General features: G+C 37.4%; 2 protein-coding genes across 3 annotated transcripts; both read right to left on the bottom strand.

The window, feature by feature from the left end:
* Positions 1 to 241: 241 nt before the first annotated feature.
* LOC135676903 (NAC domain-containing protein 73-like) lies at positions 242 to 2,459 on the bottom strand. Of its 2 annotated transcripts, none has more exons than XM_065188603.1 (3): positions 1,740 to 2,459; positions 1,300 to 1,534; positions 242 to 907 (listed from the first exon to the last, which is right to left on the bottom strand). In XM_065188603.1, the coding sequence occupies exons 1-3, from the start codon at positions 1,824 to 1,826 to the stop codon at positions 339 to 341; spliced, it is 891 nt and encodes a 296-aa protein (XP_065044675.1). In that variant the 5' UTR covers positions 1,827 to 2,459; the 3' UTR covers positions 242 to 338. The 2 variants fall into 2 exon arrangements, with proteins under 2 accessions (XP_065044675.1, XP_065044676.1); XM_065188604.1 differs by having other exon boundaries at positions 1,339 to 1,534; positions 1,740 to 2,438.
* Positions 2,460 to 8,984: 6,525 nt separating this feature from the next.
* On the bottom strand, positions 8,985 to 12,388 carry LOC135676902 (receptor-like protein kinase HSL1). Its single transcript, XM_065188602.1, has 2 exons — positions 9,738 to 12,388; positions 8,985 to 9,665 (listed from the first exon to the last, which is right to left on the bottom strand). The coding sequence occupies exons 1-2, from the start codon at positions 12,379 to 12,381 to the stop codon at positions 9,304 to 9,306; spliced, it is 3,006 nt and encodes a 1,001-aa protein (XP_065044674.1). The 5' UTR covers positions 12,382 to 12,388; the 3' UTR covers positions 8,985 to 9,303.
* Between the last annotated feature and the right edge of the window lie 6,513 nt (positions 12,389 to 18,901).

The raw sequence follows: 18,901 nt of genomic DNA, 5'->3' as shown, positions 1-18,901 counted from the left end.
AAACATAAATCGCGAGTTAGAAATCTGATGCAGGACAAAGCCTGTATACATCATGACGAAGCCAAAGATGAAGTAACTTTGGTCGTCAAACTCATCATCATTTAATCTTCGGCTCACCCATTGCCGTTTTGCTCTTCTTTCGACATGGTTACAGCCATTTCAGGGAAAAGCTGAACAACTTTATTGGTTGAAGAAGAAGCTATCTGTTATTTGATCCATACGGTCATCCTTTTCTACGTCGAGGGTTAAATGCGATCACGTAAATTGCAGTGTAGGAGTCCATATATGTTAATTATTCACAGGTAATCATTGGGAGATCGATGATACTCTTCAACTGTTCAAGAAAGAAAGGAGGCACCTCCTGTATGCATGGCAAAATTAGGCAGCAGATGAGGGGAGCTGACTCGGTTTTGCCCGCCTTGGTTGTACCCGATGAGCGACGGAGCGTAGTAGTCGCCGACGGCACTTCCTTCCCCGAGGACGACGACGGCGGCGGCGGTGGCGGCGCCATCGTCATCGTCGTCATCCACAGCAGCCTTGACATTTCTCCCATACGAGTCCTTCGCTCCCGAGCCGCACTGCCTGGGCTGCGTCTGGTAGAAGACCTTCGACACCACCAGCTCCCCGTCCTTCTCCTCCTCGTCGGAGCCCAGGTGATACTGGTGCATTATCCAGCTGGTCTTCTCGGGCTTCCGCTGCTTGCCGTAGTTGGTGTACAGGACGAGGATCTTCTTGTACCCCTTGAGCTTCCCACCCACCGACACCGGCCTCGTCTTCCCGGTCTTGTGCCACCGCGTCTCGCCTCCGCGTGCGTCGGTGTGCACCTTTCTCCTCTTCCTCGTCCCCGTCGTGTATGCCTTGGAAGGGCGATGGAAGAAGTGCCGAACCAGACCATCCTGTCTCACTCCTGTGCATCGCAAGAAGAAACACACGATTAAAATCACATACGAAACGCAATAAATCCCACCAATTATCTCAAAGGTGAGGAGGAGTTGAAGCCAAGGCAAGGTCTACATAGCTTTCCCAATGGGCCTCACTCTATACAACCTAATTTATTGCTTGTTATTATTGTTAGGTCACAACAAGTAATTAAATAGTGAGAAAAGTTCTTCCAATCTTCACGTCATCAGAAAACCAGGTTGGTTTTGCATTAAATCCGATCCGAACATTTTATGCCACTATATATCGGAACTTGTGATTCCAAAAATCATCTCAAATGAGTAAGAGGCAAAGAGAGAGAGAGAGAGAGAGAGAGAGAGAGAGAGAGAGAGATGAATCGGAACATGTTCATTGGCTCACTCATAAATAAAGAGATGGTGTCAATCGATCGATCATTACTGGGGAGCTTCTCAGGATGCGTGTAGCAAATCCCATCGTCGCCTTCGATGGTGGGGATGAACTCGTCGATGAGAGGGTGAAGCTTGTGAGGGTCCGACCCCGTTTTGCCCTCCAAGTGTTCCAGCAGCTCTTGGTCGGTGGGATCAAACTTCACGCCTGCGGGCAGCCCGGGCAAGTCTTGTATGGAGGAAGACGCCTGGATTCAATCCACATCCGGACGTGTATTAGTCTCCCTCTCAAAAGAGGTTTCATACGGAAAGCGTGAACAGGTTTGGCTTTTGCCTGCCGCAGGCAGCCAAGAAGAAGATGCTACGTCGCAACCTTATCAGCTTCGAGATGAAATGATTTTGTTGTGTGTAGAAACTGCACAAGAAGAGAGAGAGAGAGAGAGAAAGAGAGACCTGCTGCTGCTCATACTGAATGCGATGACCGCAGGAGGGGCACGTCTTGATCATGATGTCGTGTGATTTCTTGGTGATTAGAACCATCGGAGAGCCCGGATTGATGCCGGCCAGCAGCTACCGCACCATGTCATGTGTCATCTTCTTCCTCTTCGTCTTCTCCTCCTTGTCTCTTGTTCGGAGCAGGCAAAAGACTGGGAAGGGAATGACGACCGAAGAAGGCAAACAAGAGGACAGAAAAGGCGAGAAAGGAAAAGAAGAAAGAAGCTTGTCCCTCTTAAAGCTACCGAGCTCTCCTCCTCCCTCCCACAGTTTTCCCCTTGATATCCGGGAAGGAATAGAATTCTCCTCAACTTTGGTTCATCATCTTCCTCCAGGGACAAGTGCAGCAAAACTCCGATGGTCCCTCCCGCTTCCTCAAGACAACAAACCGCGCACAAAGGGAAAAGGAAAAAGACAAAAACAAGGCCATATGTAGAGAAGAGTAGAGAAGAGAGGAGGGAGACCTCCGCAAGTAACACCAGGTTGCTTGACCCTCAAGCTTGCCCTTGCTGTATACATCACCGATATAACTCAACCTTGTGACCAAACATACATACCTAATGTTATTACTCGAGCGATTCTATGGAAATCTCTCCATAATCCTTTTGGCAAAGGAGCAACCGGGTTGAGTGGGGATCCAGCAACCTGATTCGTATGAGACGTCTCACCTCCTTGAATGAGATGGTTAGATAGAGAGGAGGAGGAGTAGTAGACGGTGGCCTCCTTTTAGCTCCGAGGTCGCCCTAGAGTGTCTTCCAAGACATACCTATCATTTCTCCATTTCCGACTCTCTCTCTCTCTCTCTCTCTCTCTCTCTCTGCATATGTCATGTGTGTCTCAGTGTGACCTCCATATATGTGTTTTCTCATTGTTTATGTGACGCATGGAATCGGAAAGAATGTGGCATGGTGAATCCCAGAGATGCAGGGGAGGGTTGTAAAAGACACGTGAACGATGGGTAGGTGATGCTGTCTTCGACATGTACGCGACTTGGCTTGCAGAGAAAGGCGTCCGCTTGTGTTTGGTTTGGTAGTCCTCCAAAAATAGGAGATGTAGAAGATGCCGACTCCCCTTTCGAGGGATGACGACCTTCTTGAAGAAAGAGGCACGTAAAATGGATTCTTTTTTCCTTGAGTAATATAGTGCTGTAATTAAATTTGTTTAGGTATTAAGAGGTTCTTTGAGAAATAGATTAAATGATTATAGAAGGATAAATCAAATTGACCATTATTTTTAAAAGGATTTCTTACGAAAGAATGATTCATTTTAAATGTAATTAATGTACCGTATAAATCTCGGTTTTGAAAGGTTGAGTTTTTGAAGTTGTAGAAACTTTTGAAAAAAAAACATAGAAGATTTAACTTTGTCGTACTCTTCCGTTGTGTGATAAACTTATCTTTTCTCTTTATCTATTTTCAACGTTTGGTATTATAGTTTGCTCGGGTTAAACTATGACTTCTTCTCGATAAAAAAATTATGATATATAGTACATTCAAACAAAGGTCCTTCTAAACTCCCAAGATATAAGAGAATTTGTAGAAAATAGATTTGTTAAATTAAATCCAACATAAGAAAGAGTTTTACAAGCTAAGCTTGAAAAACTATGGCCAGGTAGAAGAAAAAAGAAAAAAAAAGTTTTGTTCACGATCTACCAAGGGCTTGATGATGCAATATTTGAGATCATTGCTTCAGCAAATACCTCAAAAGAGGCTTGACAAATGCTTCAAAAAGTATTTAGCGGTCTAAATAAGATAAAAAAGCTTTATCTATAAGTTTTACGAGCTAAGCTTGAAAAACTATGGCAAGATACTTCTAAACCTATTTATGATTACTTCTCAAAAATTATTTCTATTATTTATCAAATGAGATAAAATGATGAACAAATTTATAATAAAAAAATAATAGAAAAATATTAAGATCTCTAGATCTAAAGATTTGGAACAAATGTCTTAAGAATAACTAATAAGTTCTCTTAGTTCATGAACAAAAGCTTATAAAAAGAGAAGGAGAAAAATTCTATAGAACAAGCATTACAAACTAAGCATGCTTTTGAAAGGTGAATCAAAATCTCAAAAAAGAAGAGGTGGCAGAAATTAGATCAACCAAGAATTTTAAAACAATTAAAATGATAGAGAAAATTCTAGCTAAAGAAATTGAGGTTATGGTTGAGGATGTGGCCGAGACCATAGTAGAAATTCTAAAATATAAGAAATGCAATGCTATGTTTGCAAAATGTATGGAGACTACTCTTTTCAATGTTATTATAATCCTAAAAATTAAGATGATAAGGCAAATTTTATTTAAAAAAATAAAAATTAAGTCTTACTAATGATTTATAATAATTTAAAGAAAGATTAGTCTATGACATGGTATCTATAGAGCTTCAAATCACATATGTGGCATCAAAAAAATATTTTTGAAAATATATACAAGTTATTTCAGAAATATTATATTTGGTGATCTATCTCAAAGACAAGTAGGAGATAAAGATTTTTTTTTTTGTCTCACTAATGGCAAAGAATTATACATTTCAAATGTTTATAATGTTATCGATATGAAAAATAATATTTTGAGCTTGGGGTAATTACTTAAAAAAGGTTATGATATTGAGATTAATGATATAACTCTTTCAATTTGTGATAAGAATAAAACATTAATGAAGAATAAAATATTTCATCTACATTTATGTATTTTTAATTGGTCAAATTATTTTAAAACTGGTATTGAGGAAATTTCAACATTATGACATCTTAGATATGCTCATTTAAATTTTAAGGTTTTAAAACTTCTAGAAAATTTTAATATGGTGACACGAATATCAAAAATTGATCATTCATCAAAGTTACGTGAAGTATATATCTTGGACAAGCAAAAAATAAAGCCTTTCAAATTAAGAATAACAAATTAAAAGTCGATCATTTAAGAATTTTTAGAAATGTTACATTTGCTAAGATACCAGAAGAAAAGAAAATAAAACTTGTGGATAAAAGTCAGAAATACATCTTGTCATGTTGAGAATTTCAGTAGTTACAAACTCTACATTCCTATCACAAATAAAGTTACGATGTCAAGAGATGTTGAGTTTAATGAACAATAGATTTAAAGCTAAAAAAGTGATTTGCAGCAAAAGAAAGCTATAGCTTCAGAAGAAGATGATATAATACAAGCAAATACCGAATAGTATTTGTCTGAATCATCACCTAGATCGCCCCGGTCACATAATTCAAGAAGCTCGCTTGTAAGAAGGACAAGAATGATTTAGGAGCTATATAATGTGAACTGAATGGTTGATACTAACAATGATGAGCTTTCTTTATTTTATCTTTTTTCAAGATATGATTCATTAATCTTTGAAGAAGCTTATAAAGAATAAAAATGATGACAAACTATGAATGAATAGATTCGTACTATTAATAAAAATGATACATGAGAGCTTACTATACTTCTAGAAGACCACTAAGTGACTGATGTTAAGGCATGATTTGTTCCAAAGGGATACAAACAACAATATAAAATTAACTATAAAGAAGTATTCACACCGGTTACTGAAGTTTAAGAAAATGTTTTCTTAACAATTCAAATAAAATATTTTTTTATAAATTAATATCAAATTAATATTTTTTAATGAAGTTCTTGAAGAAGAGGTATATTCGACAACCCCATGATTTTATTATTTATGAATAAGAAGATAATATATATAAGTTAAAGATAGCTTTTTATAGGCTTAAACAAGTCCTATAAGGGACAAGCAATAATATCTTATTTATATGCATGTATGTAGATTTAATTTTTACAAGTAATAATATCTCAATGATTAAATATTTTAAATACTCTTTGAAAAAGGAGTTTGAGATAACTGACTTGAGCCTAATGACTTATTTTCTCGGTATTAAAGTTATACAAGACAATATATGATTTTTTATCTTACAAGAAAAGTATACAAAGGATATTCTAAAGAAGTTTTGTATGAAAGATTGTCACACTATAAATACACCAGTGGAATATGGCACCAAATTAGCTAAGAAAGGCAAAGGTAAATACATTAATCCAACTTGTTATAAAAGTCTAGTTAAATGTTTAAAATATTTAATATGCACTCTACGTGAGATACCATTTGGAGTTAGTTTAATAAGTATATATATGGAAGCTCCTAAGACATCTCATTTAAGTGTCCCTAAAAAATTTTTAAGATGTATTAGAGTGATACTCGAATATGAAATGTTCTATTCGTTATCTAAAAGGTTAGAACCCATTAGATATAGTGATAGTGATTGAGCTGAAAGCTACTATGATCACAAGAGTACAATTATATTTGTATTTTATTTTAGTAAAGCTACATTTATGTCTTCAAAAAATAATATATCATTGCTTTATCAAGTTGTAAAGCAATATGGCTAAAATGACTACCGAAAGAACTTTATATGTTGCAAGAGAAATCAACTAAGATTTATGTTGATAACAAATCATCTATTGTCTTAGCTAAATATTTAATCTATCGTAAAAGATCGAAGCATATCGAGATAAGATTTTATTTTATAAGAGATCATATTAAAAACAAAATAGTAGACCAACTTATGTCAAGACAAGTAAATAAATGATCGATATACTCACAAAGCCTCTTAAATTTAAAATATTTCAATAACTTCGAAAGAAACATGAGATGTTAGATGAAACAAGTTTAAGGGGGAAGAATGTTGAAATTAAATTTGTTAAGATGTCATAAAGAGGTTCTTTTTATCAAAAGGAGAAATAGATTAAATACCAAGAAAAAGATAAACCAATTATTAATTCTTGAAAGGGTTTGGTAGAAAAGAGTAATTTATTTTAAATATAATTAATATAATGTATGTACGGGACTATATAAAACCGATACGTTGGATCATGAAATATTTAATCCTGTTCTACTTTTTAGATCTATCCCTTCTCCTTTTTCTTTTTCTTTTTTTCAACATACAAAGGAGGACAGTTATATGCTTGTCGTCCTCAAACAACACCTAATACAGAATTCAAGATTGTTCGTAGTCTCGATGGGAGGCGATACCTGTTTGATCTCGCATTGGTCGTCCGTTCATGTGGTGATTGGCCGAGCAAACGAATCCCAATTTGGGAGTTCTTGACTCCGCTAATCTAATCTAATCGCATCGAGGGGAGCTTTGGCAAATACTCTGTTTTGTCTCGTCCCCTTTATGGATCCTTTGAACAGGACTTGTTGCCATCTACAAAAATGTGGGCCGGCCTAACTAACTAAGGCCCGTTCGTAGAATGGTCAGCCCCGACACATTTACCCATCTCACCATATGAATGAAATCTATTCATCCAATTAGGTTTTTCTTTTAGAATTCTAATTTAATTTTCAGATAGAATCTTAATTCCTCTGCTGAATCAATTTAATCCCATTCATCTATCATAAATTAAATTAGATGATGCATCATTTGCTCTTTTGTCAGCGATGGAGTCTAATGCAGTGCAAACTCATCGATAACCAAACCTAAAATTAACACATTGAAAGTGGGAGAATACTTGAATGAACTTATAAAAATTAGATGAATATATTATCATTAAATTATGTCAGGTTGATGATTCAGACTCTCGATAAATTAGTAGATCGATGTCATGACTGGTGAACCCTTCTACCACTCAAAATTTGAGTGGTAGCAAATAGAACTTATATCGTATCATCGATTTCGTTTTCATGAAAGAAAATATTCATCTATTCAAATCAAATCTCGCAAAAATACTCTCGCTGAGTTGGATTCAAAAGATAAAGCTTCTTTCATGTATTCAAATCTCGCAAAAATATTTTCTCAGAGTTGGTTTCAAAAGATAAAGCTTTTTTTAAAGGAGACATATAATCCATCCTTAATGTCTGTAGTGTGATTGAATCCATAACACATATATGCATAATAGAGTGGCTAAGTGTTAGTAGCCTAAATTCTCTAGATGGCAGTTCATGCTAGATTATATGACATCTAATTAGGTAAAATATATTAATTCTTATCATGATTATAATCCAATCGAAAAAAAATAAGGATTCTGGATTAGCAACCTTCACGATGGGCATTTTTTCGAAGAAAATCTAATTATAATAGAATTTCTCTTAATTACTTATCACCATATTCTCGTGTTACACAGTTACCCAAGAGATCCGAACAAGATCGATATATGTGATATGATATTATAGATCTTATCTTCTCTCGTCTCCTTACTTAAACAGAGATTACATATCTTATCTCATCTCCACTTTATTCGACAAAGATTTTTTGAATAACATAGAAAGATATGCATCATAAATTTAAATATCTATTATTATTTAATTTTAAAATTTGCTATTATTTTTTTTTCAATAACAGTATATGTTTTCTACCCAGGGATTTTGGATCAGCAACCTTCTTGCAATTGCCAAAACCATGAGCATTTTTTCAAAAGAAGTCTAATTATAATATAATTTCTCATAATTATTTATCTTAGATCATATACTCGTGTTACACAATTACGCACGAGATCAAAACAAGATTGATATGATATTATAGATCTTATCTTCTCTCATCTCCTTATTTAAACAGAGATTACATATCTTATCTCATATCCACTTTATTCGACAAAGATTTTTTGAACAACATAGAAAGATATGCATCGTAAATTTAAATATATATTATTATTTAATTTTAAATTTTGATATTAAATTTTTTATATAATAGTATATGTTTACTATCCGACCATAGGGATTCTATCTTCTTGCAATTGTCAAAACCATGAGCATTTTTTCAAAAGAAATCTAATTATAATATAATTTCTCATAATTATTTATCTTAGATCATATACTCGTGTTACACAATTACGCAAGAGATCAAAACAAGATTGATATGATAGTATAGATCTTATCTTCTCTCATCTCCTTATTTAAACAGAGATTACATATTTCTCTCATCTCTATTTTATCCGACAAAGATTTTATGAACAACATAGAAAGATATACATCATAAACTTAAATATAGATTATTATTTAATTTTAAATTTTGATATTAAATTTTTTTATATAATAGCATATGTTTACTACCCGGGCATAGGGATATTCTGGATCAGCAACCTTCTTGCAATTGCCAAAACCATGAGCTTTTTTTCAAAAGAAGTCTAATCATAATATAATTTCTCATAATTATTTATCTTAGATCATATACTCATGTTACACAATTACGCAAGAGATCAAAACAAGATTGATATGATATTATAGATCTTATCTTCTCTCATCTCCTTATTTAAACAGAGATTACATATCTTCTCTCATCTCTATTTTATTCGACAAAGATTTTCTGAACAACATAAAAAGATATGCATCATAAATTTAAATATATATTATTATTTAATTTTAAAATTTGATATTAAAAATTTTTATATAATAGTGTATGTTTACCACCTGGGCATAGGGATTCTGGATCAGCAACCTTCTTGCAATTGCCAAAACCATGGGCATTTTTGCCTCCGCAGCCACGTCTAGGAAAAGTCCCCACGACCATAGGCATCTTCATGGCAGCAAGGAGACCTGGTTGCGGTCCTCTGCAGGCTTGAGCTGTTTGTTCTCAGAACCCACCTCGAACAGCATCTTGATGACCGTCCTCATCGACGGACGACTGATGGGCAAGATGCTGGCGCAGAGGAGGCCAATGTCAAGGACCTTGCACATCTCGTCCTTGTAGCACACGTCGAGCTTGGGGTCGAGGACATGGTCCACTCCCCTCTGCTCCACCGTGCTCTGCACCCATCTCGCCATGTCCTTTTCTCCCAGCTCGGGATCCACCGGACGTCTCCCCGTGACGAGCTCCAGAATGACCACGCCATAGCTGTATATATCACTCTTCTCGTTCACGCGGAGTGTGTATGCGTACTCTGCATCGCATGAAGACCATGATTGAGGAAATGGACTTGTGATCTGTGGCGTGGATGGAAATAGAACCTAACCTGGTGCGATGTATCCACACGAACCAGCGACGATGGACATGGACATTGGATCCTTACCGACGATGGCCTTTGCAACGCCAAAATCTGCCACTTTGGCCCCGAATTCATCGTCCAACAAGATGTTGTTCGACTTAATATCTCTGTGAACGATCGGAGGAACGCAGTCATGGTGTAGATACGACAGACCCTCGGCAGCGTCCACCGCGATCTTGTACCTCGTCGGCCAGTCCAACAGCCGGCCCTTGCTGCCGTGCAGCAGGTCGCCTAAGCTCCCATGGGGCATGTACTCGTAAACCAGCAGCTTACAGTCCTTGTGCGTGCAACAACACCACAACTTGACGATGTTCTTGTGCCTGATCTTCCCCAAAGTGGCAACCTCGGCCTCGAATCCGTCGTCCACGCTTTGGAAGACATCGGTCTTCCCGGGCGTTTCCCGGAGCTTCTTCACTGCCACGACCTCTCCATTGCTGAGCACTGCCTTGTAGACCTTCCCGGAAGCACCGCTACCGATCACGTTGTCCTCGTCGAGGCAGCCCGAGATCTCGTACTCGCTGAAACCCAGTTTGTGGAAAGAAGTGAGCATCCAGTTGGGCTTTTCCGAAGCACGATTCACCTCCTTGGAACTCTGGTTCTTCCAGTAGAACCAGGCCGCTGCAGCAACAAGGGCCGCAGCGGAGAGGATGTAGATTGATCGAAGCAGCCAAGGGAATCCATAGCGAATAGAGTTGCCACCTCTTCTTTGACCGGCACAAGGCGCATTCACGTCGACGCACAGTCCCGGATTGCCCAAGAAGCTGTTTTCATAGATCCGCGTTGCGAACTGGGGAGGCAGAGTACCGGAAAGCTGATTGTTTGAGAGGTTAAAGTCGTTAAGCTTCAAGTTCTGCAACTCAAGGGGGATCGTCCCGGTAAGCTGGTTTCCGGAGATGTCGAGATAGTTGAGCATCGGGAGGTCGCCCAGTTCTGGGGGTATCGAGCCAGTGAACTCGTTGTTGGCGAGGTTCAACCGGATGAGCTTTTTCCACCATCGAACTCCGCTAACGAGCTCGCCCGAGAGGGAATTGTTATGGAGATCAAGCAGCCCGAGCGATGCAAAGTTCACGAGCCCTTCAGGGAGCGGCCCTGTCAACCGGTTATTGGCAGCAGAGAACTCATACAGATTTGACAGAGCTCCCATTTCTTCTGGGATTCGACCTTCGAATTGATTGTTAGATATCACGAGTTTAGAGAGATTGGTGGCGCCGGAGATTGCCGGGGATATACCACCGGTGAAGGAGTTCCCAGCAAGCTCGAGAAGCCATACATGTGGCAAGCCCCAGAAAGCAGGGGGAACCTCGCCGGAGAGATGGTTGTTCAGCAGTCGGACTCGCGTAAGCGTTGAACACTGGCCTAGGCTCTCCGGCAGAGAACCGGAGAACATGTTGTCAAGCAAAAGAAGCTGATCCAGCATGTCACCACCACAAATCCCAGCCGGAATCTCTCCCGAGAGGAGATTATCCGAAAGATCGACGAACTTAAGTGGAGAATTCTTGCCAAAGTCGGCTGGGAGAGGCCCGTCAAGCTGGTTCGAGAACAGCCGGAGCTCCGCGAGGTTGTCGCAGCGGGTGATGGTGGAAGGGATTGCTCCGGTGAGGTTATTCTCGTAAAGGTGGAAACTTTCGAGGCTGGGAGCAAGAAATACGTCTTCAGGTATCTGCCCTGATAGCTGGTTCATGGAGGCATCAAAGAGCCGGAGCTCGGTGAGGTTCGACAGGCCGCTGGGAACGGGACCGGTGAGATGGTTGGAATAGAGCTCAATCTGGACGACAGAGGAGAGGACGGCGAGGGAATTGGGGATGTCCCCGGAGAGCGAGTTGTAAGACAGGTCGAGGTCGGTGAGATTGGAAAGGCGGCCGAGAGACGGCGGAATGCTACCGATGAGGTTGCAGCTAGCGAGCCAGAGGACGCGAAGCGAGGTGAGGTTGGCCAACGAAGGAGGAAGTGGAGTGGGAGTGAAGAGGTTGTAAGAGAGGTTGAGTTCGTGAAGAGAGGAGAGGTTGGAGAGGAAAGCAGGCACGGGACCGGAGAGAAGATTGCCAACCAAAGAGAGGCTACGGAGAGAGGCGAACTGCCCGAAGGAAGAAGGGATCGGACCAGAGAAGTTGTTGTCGGAGAGGTCGAGATATGAGAGGCGCGGGAGGAGGGAGGGAAGGAAGGCGGGGAGAGGCCCGGTGAAGAAGTTCTGCGAGAGGTCGAGGCGGGTGAGGGAGTAGCAGCCGAGGAAGGAGGAGGAGGAGAGGGAGGAGTTGAGGGAGTTGAGCGAGAGGGAGAGAGAGGATAGGTCGAGGAGGCGGCAGAGCGGGGAAGGGAATGGTCCGACAAGGCCGAGGTCCGACAGGTCGAGGGCTGTGACCGCGGGGAAGAGGGGAGGCGAGGCGCAGGTGACGCCGGTCCAGTTACAGGGGGTGGCGTCCGATGGGCTCCAGTCGGAGAGGGAGCTGTCGGGGTCGTCGAGGGAGCTCTTGGCGTCGAGGAGGTGAAGGCCATCTTGGGTGAGGGAGAGGGAACGACAGGGAAGGAAACAGAAGAGGAGGAAGAGAGAGAGGAACGCCGCCATGGCGGTGGTGTTCTCTGTGCCAAGCTTAAATGATTTGTAATGGCCCATCAATTATGTTGGATCAGTAAAAACGCACCGTGCTTTATGTAACGGGGGATCTACTTCGGATGGTGGAGGAAGACAAATGATAAAAACAAAATATTGAGATGTAGGTAAAAAAATATTTTTAATAAAAAACTAAAATAATATTAAATAAAATATAAATTTAAAAATATTTATATATATTTTTTCAATCAGATTTTTTTTTTGATGAATCATAGCCTTATTTATAAAACCTAATTATAATTATCTCGTCCTATTATGCCACTCATGATTAAGTTAGATATAAGAACTATCCCCGTGACATTATTATTTAATGTCTCATATCTTATATAGTTATCATATTTTAGGTAGCTTTACTCATGTTATACCTAAGTGATTTGTGATCTAAGAAGTTATTATCATGGGATAGTTTATAAGCCTAATGGTAACTATCTCGTTTTATCATGTCACCCATAATTAAGTTAGGTATAGAAATTACTCATATAATAATTTCCTAGATCATGAGTCACCTAAGTATAACTAATTAGAAAATGACTAGAGCTACCTAAAACATGATAGCTACATATGTAATTCTCAACGATCTCCTTTGATTTAAAATTACATATATCGATTTTAGATATAAAATAAACATATTTTTGAAATAAAAATAATTTGATGGGAATATTTGTAATTTGTTTATATGTGTTATAATACTTCATTTTTCCATGATAATGAATCTCTATATTCTTTATTTTTCCATAAAAGATTAGATTCTTCGTCATTATAATTGTGACTTTATTATCATAAAATATTTTAATTATTTTTTTATGAAGATATCTAAGAAATCATCTAATTCATATTGTTTGACAAGTTGTTGATGTTACAACTACTTATTCTACTTGTGATGTTGATAATACAATTGTTACTCACTTTTTTAAACTCTGAGATATAGTTCACGATCCAAGATTTAAAATATTATCTTAATTATAGTTTTTATCATCCAAATCTCTTGTTGATATTTCAATATTCATAACATTTGCTTGATAAAATGAGGATAAAGAGTTGAGATATAGAATTATTATTAAGAGTCATAATACTAGATTGAACTTGACTCTAATACCTTAAATATTAATGATGAAGGAATAAGAAAATGATAAAAATATAATACAACGATATAATTAAAAGAGAATAGTTTTAATAAATAAAATAAAATAAATATTAAACAAATGATAAAACTATTTTTTTTTTCAAATATATGTCTTTACTAATTTTATTTATAAAATATAATGATAACTATCTCATTCTATCATATTATTTATGATTAAATTAGGTATAAAGATTATCTTCTTAGTAATAACTTCTTGAATTAAGCGTTACTTAGATGAAACTACTCATAAAATGATTAAAACTATCTTATAATATCATATTTTTCTACGTATCAATTCTCGACCGACAAGAGGAGAAGTTAACGCAGCCGAGGTGCCACCTTCCATGGTTCCCATCATCGGGAGGTCCTTTCGACGCGAGAGTGCGATGGTCGGTGGCGGCTCTTCGTTCACGCCACCAATGATGGCACTCCTCCCGCTGCACCTTTCGCGTGGAAAGGTGACGGAGACGGAGCACAACGCGTTTGCGTTCGCCGCTGTCACCGGCATCACCTTCTCTTCAGGTGCTACTACGGTAAGCCAACAGCCGTCACCGTTCCGAATCCTGCCGCGCAACTCTGACCGAACTGTACCTCGCGCATTCCTCCTCGCTAAATTATCATCACTTTTTTCTTTCGATATTTTTAGCACTATGTTACTACCGAAATGATTCTAAAATACGGGAAATCTCTAATTGATCTAATGAAATACTTTTGCCAAATTAAATGATGAGCAACACAATCATACTGATGTGAGAAAAGAAGCTCCAATATTTCTTGACCTCATGATGTTTTCCTTTCGAAAATGACATGTTTGGAGATGTGATCAACGACACAATCATAATGGTTTGATGATGCGTAGAACAGACATGTAGAATAAAACCAAAACAAAATCCTAGGCTCAGTGGATGGAATAGTCTTACGAGACGGTGGATGGAATAGTCTTAAGAGATTTCATGTTATCTTATTGTGCCTCTCACATGTATCGTTTTCAAGTCATGCATGCATATTATCGGATTAGATTGATATGGCTTGTCACCAACATGATTCGTGAGCTCCTCCGTTTGTTCGCTCATTATATCCATCGAACATGATATCACTAATTCAAGCTTATACTTATTTTATTTCAATTCGTTTCAAATTCTAAGCGAAAGAAAAAAGAAAAAGTCTATAGTGAATTATGATTTATTATTATAAATAATTTATATTACATTATGATGAGCATAATTTAAATATATTATAATTGATTTTACGTAACAAAGAATTCGGTTTATCTGAATTTTTTTTGAAAAAAAAAAGAGAGAAAGAAAGAAAAAAAATAGAATGATAAAGATGTATTGGTAGATACGAGTCCACGTGGATGGAAGCCCAGCGCTTGTCCGCTTGGGGATGAATGGGTTAAGGATGGGACCAATGACTTATTGGATGCTCCTTTGTTCTCCTCTTGACGTTGAACGCATGGAATCACTTGAGCCGAAATCTTCCAAGCATCGAATCTCTATCGCCTTCCATGCATCAATTTTGGTGTCGAGTATCGATCAAAGATAGAAAAGATGCTGCCGCATTACCCTAAGAATATAATAATGCACCGGCCACGCATGAGGTGTACCTCATATTAAAGTTACAAGAGGTATCAATCTTGTACACACACTTAATCTAGTTAGATAGTAGAGCGTTAATAAAACCAAAAAGATTCAAAATGCTCATCGAAGTTAATTAGATTTAAACTTTTTTGGATTTTGTAATTAGAAAAGATAAATTAAAATTTATTGTTATAAATAAATCATATAACTCAAGAATTCAATGAGAGAGATATGGGGAAAGACACTTTGATTACTCTTCAAATATTCTTACGTGGATCTTCCGCTTAGGTTTTGATTAACTCGCGAGATATATTATTTGTATTTTCACATGGTAAAATTTTGATTTTTCTTTGTAGATGTGGGTAGAAAGTATTAAATTACGTAAATTTTACTTCAATTTTAATATATATAATTTATCATTGATTTTTTTTTTGTTCCGGAGTCTTTTCTTCCACTTTTGGGAGGAAGAAAAGATTTTGAAACTAAAAAAAAGAAACAATAAATATATTAAAAATTGGTAAACATTAATGTGGTTTGACAACCCCTACCTACATTCATTGAAAAAAATTAATTTTTTTCATCATTTATAAACACTATATCTTAACTTAAATAGAAATTCTTAACAAAGGTATATTATACCTTTCTCGATGTATCATTTCTATTTCTCTCATCATCAAAATATTTTCTCGCATCTTACTCCGTCATCAAAATATCGAGATGCATGACATATTAATAAAATAAATAAATATTAAATCATACAAGATATTTTTCCTACTTAAATTCATAATACGATCTAGTTTTAATCGTACTATGACTATTAAATACTTGTCCTTCCATCCACCAACAATAATAATAATAATAAATACGGATGAGATAAATATTAAATACGAGCATTCTTCATCCTCAGATAATGATACAACTTAAACTTATTGGGTGGTTGGCAACTCTATTCCAAATGTCTTTTGCTTTTGGAAACAAATGTACGACCGAGGAAGAGGACAAAGTTCTTGTGACCATTAGGTTCTCGCTGTTACCTAATTTAATTTTGCTATTTGTCCTGGACTTAAAAGTGATAATCCATCATGTAATTTGCTGCATCAAGTCTCTGTCAATCAAATCAAACCAAAAGTCACCTAAATTTTATAGTATTTATATCTAGAAAATGCTAATGAATTAATATCTGAATTTTTCAATACTTGTTTCAAGGCCAATATTAAGGCTAATATATATATATATATATATATATATATATATATATATATATATAATTATACTAATATCAATTTTTATTGTTAACTCGATATAGCAAAGACTTGTGTTATTACATTCGGGAAACCCTCATACAGCAAAATGGTTTTACCAAAACATGTTTGATTTGATCGAGGGAGAAATTCTTCGTCTCGATCTCACTATAAATAAATATTATAAAACTTTTATGTTCAAATTATTATTGGTTTATACGTTGGTATTATTGGTGAACAAATATATCGTAACTGATGAGTTAGCACGGCTTGGTCCACGAATGGAGTCTTTTGTCGGTTGAACTGGATGCCAAGGTAGGTCGGGCCCTCGCGACGGAGTGTTGATCATTGTTTCTTGATCCAGGCATCGTCTGTGTTGAGTAGCGTCTCTCCGTCTCTAGGCCGGTTAGCAGCTTGCCTTCATACACTGGATGGTAATTTTCAGGTTGAGACGCTCGCAGCTCGAGGGTGATCGCTTTCCTGCAAAAATGATCTTCGTCGAATGATTCCCAACTTTGGTCCCTCCAATGAGCAAGTCAGTAATTATTTTTTCTCTCCCCCTGGTCCGATACTAGTCGAGGTTTTTATACTACTGTACGAGGGTCGATCGTACGCGGATTTAGCATGACGACCGATCCTCGAGGGATGAGACAGTATTGTTGTGCGGCCGTCGTCTTGGGACGCGCGGAATGGCGCCAAACGGCGTCGTCCTGAGTTTCTAGGATGAGACATACCAAACCATGTCTTCGTACGGGTTCTAACTTGACGCATGGGGGTGCTTCCCCTACTAACTTGGCTGTAGCGCGGCGTGGCATCGGTTGTGACGTGTCTCGTAATTTAAATATATCTTATCAGGTATAAAAAAAAATCTAAATTCATTATTAACTTATATAGACTTTGACATTAAAATATGCATAATAAACAAGTCTTCCTTTAAAGTATTTATAACGATCGTTATAAATACTAAATATTAAAGCCCAAAAGACAAGTGTTCTTTTTGTTGCCCAAAAGATAAGTAGCAAACGGAATTTTAGCAAATAAATATTAAAGCCTTTTACTTTATATGTTATAGTGACGTGATATATCTATGTAATTGGCACGTTATCCTTTTTATCGGATTAACTTGTCGAGTCCAAGTTGATTGTGATTAATTACTGTATTAACTTCCAATATCAATAATTTATAGCTACGAGCTTAAACATATTAGTTGGATTAAAAATAAGTCATCCTATCTTACTCTATACAAACTTAAAGAAAAAAAATCTTGTAAACATTATTATAAAGTTTGAAATTCATTATTAAGTTATAGAGTTGAAATTCATATATATATATATATATATATATATAAACAAGTCCTCTCGTTATCATATTTATCAATATAATAGACAGAATGCATCTCACAGTACAAATAAAATTCAATCCCTTTTCATTTCTTCATTTCATATTTTTTGACATTTATTCTATTTCTTCACTCTTACTTACGTACGTACCTTCCGGGGTCCATCTATACCTATGTTATGTGCACAGTACAAAGTTCATTTCATATTTCCATGCCCTATGATGGCTACACCATAACACACATCATATGAAACGTCACACCACAGTATTGAATAGGATTAGGATGGTTGTCCGATGTGCCTCGCCACATTGTTTTTCGTCAAACCAGTACGTTCGCAAAGCAATCTTCTTCGATCCTATGATTTAAATTCAATTTATTTTAATTATTTAGCAATGTATCCACCAAATAAACTAATGAGAATACCATCTGTCACGGACTTAGCTGGTTTTACCTAAGTCGTGCGGGTCCGTCCGCAAATGTCAACCTCCCCGAAGCCTCCCATTGTCCCTTAGGACCACCAAAAGAGAAAACGGATTAGAGAGAACGCCTCAATCGGATTCACAAGCAAACATCTCCGAAAAACACTTCGTAAACAATGCAAATTACAAACAGACTTTACAAGCTCTGAACAGTGGCACAACAAAGGGTAAAATGATCCATTACAGACCGAAAAAAAAAAAGAACGATCAAGAGAGAGAGAGAGATCGGAGAATTTATAATATATTAGAGTCAATTTAATATATTTTTAGTGAAAAGTCATATAAATAATAAATTGTAGAAGAACCTGCGTAATATTTTGCAAAACTAATTATTTCCAAATAGGAATATATAGATTTTATGTACCAAAATAATTAAAAATATATTAATGGGAGAAGGGGATAAACCGTAAGCTGATCATTTGTGCCTTTAAATGTCGATTGTTGGACCGTTAGGATTAAATAGTCTCAAACTATCGATGAAAGTAGTCTTGATAATTTTCTTTTAATGAAGAAATCTGAAATCACCGATTACTGGTTCCGATTTCAAAAGTCAAACGATTCGATCTAAAGTCGACGAACCATCAAACCGATTGGGAAGGGTAAGAACGTGGACATCAAATAGCTCTATATTTATTCCATCACAGGGCTCCCACCGGAAGATGAGGCGGGCCCCAGCCCGTACCCGGTCCCACCCGTCTCACACTCCAACGGGTACGCGAAGCCGCACACACGACAGACACACCACCCAGAAAAAAAACACG

The sequence above is a fragment of the Musa acuminata genome, chromosome BXJ1-6 (assembly GCF_036884655.1).
Source record: "Musa acuminata AAA Group cultivar baxijiao chromosome BXJ1-6, Cavendish_Baxijiao_AAA, whole genome shotgun sequence".
Lineage (NCBI taxonomy): Eukaryota > Viridiplantae > Streptophyta > Magnoliopsida > Zingiberales > Musaceae > Musa > Musa acuminata.
This window is presented reverse-complemented; position numbering and strand designations above follow the sequence as displayed.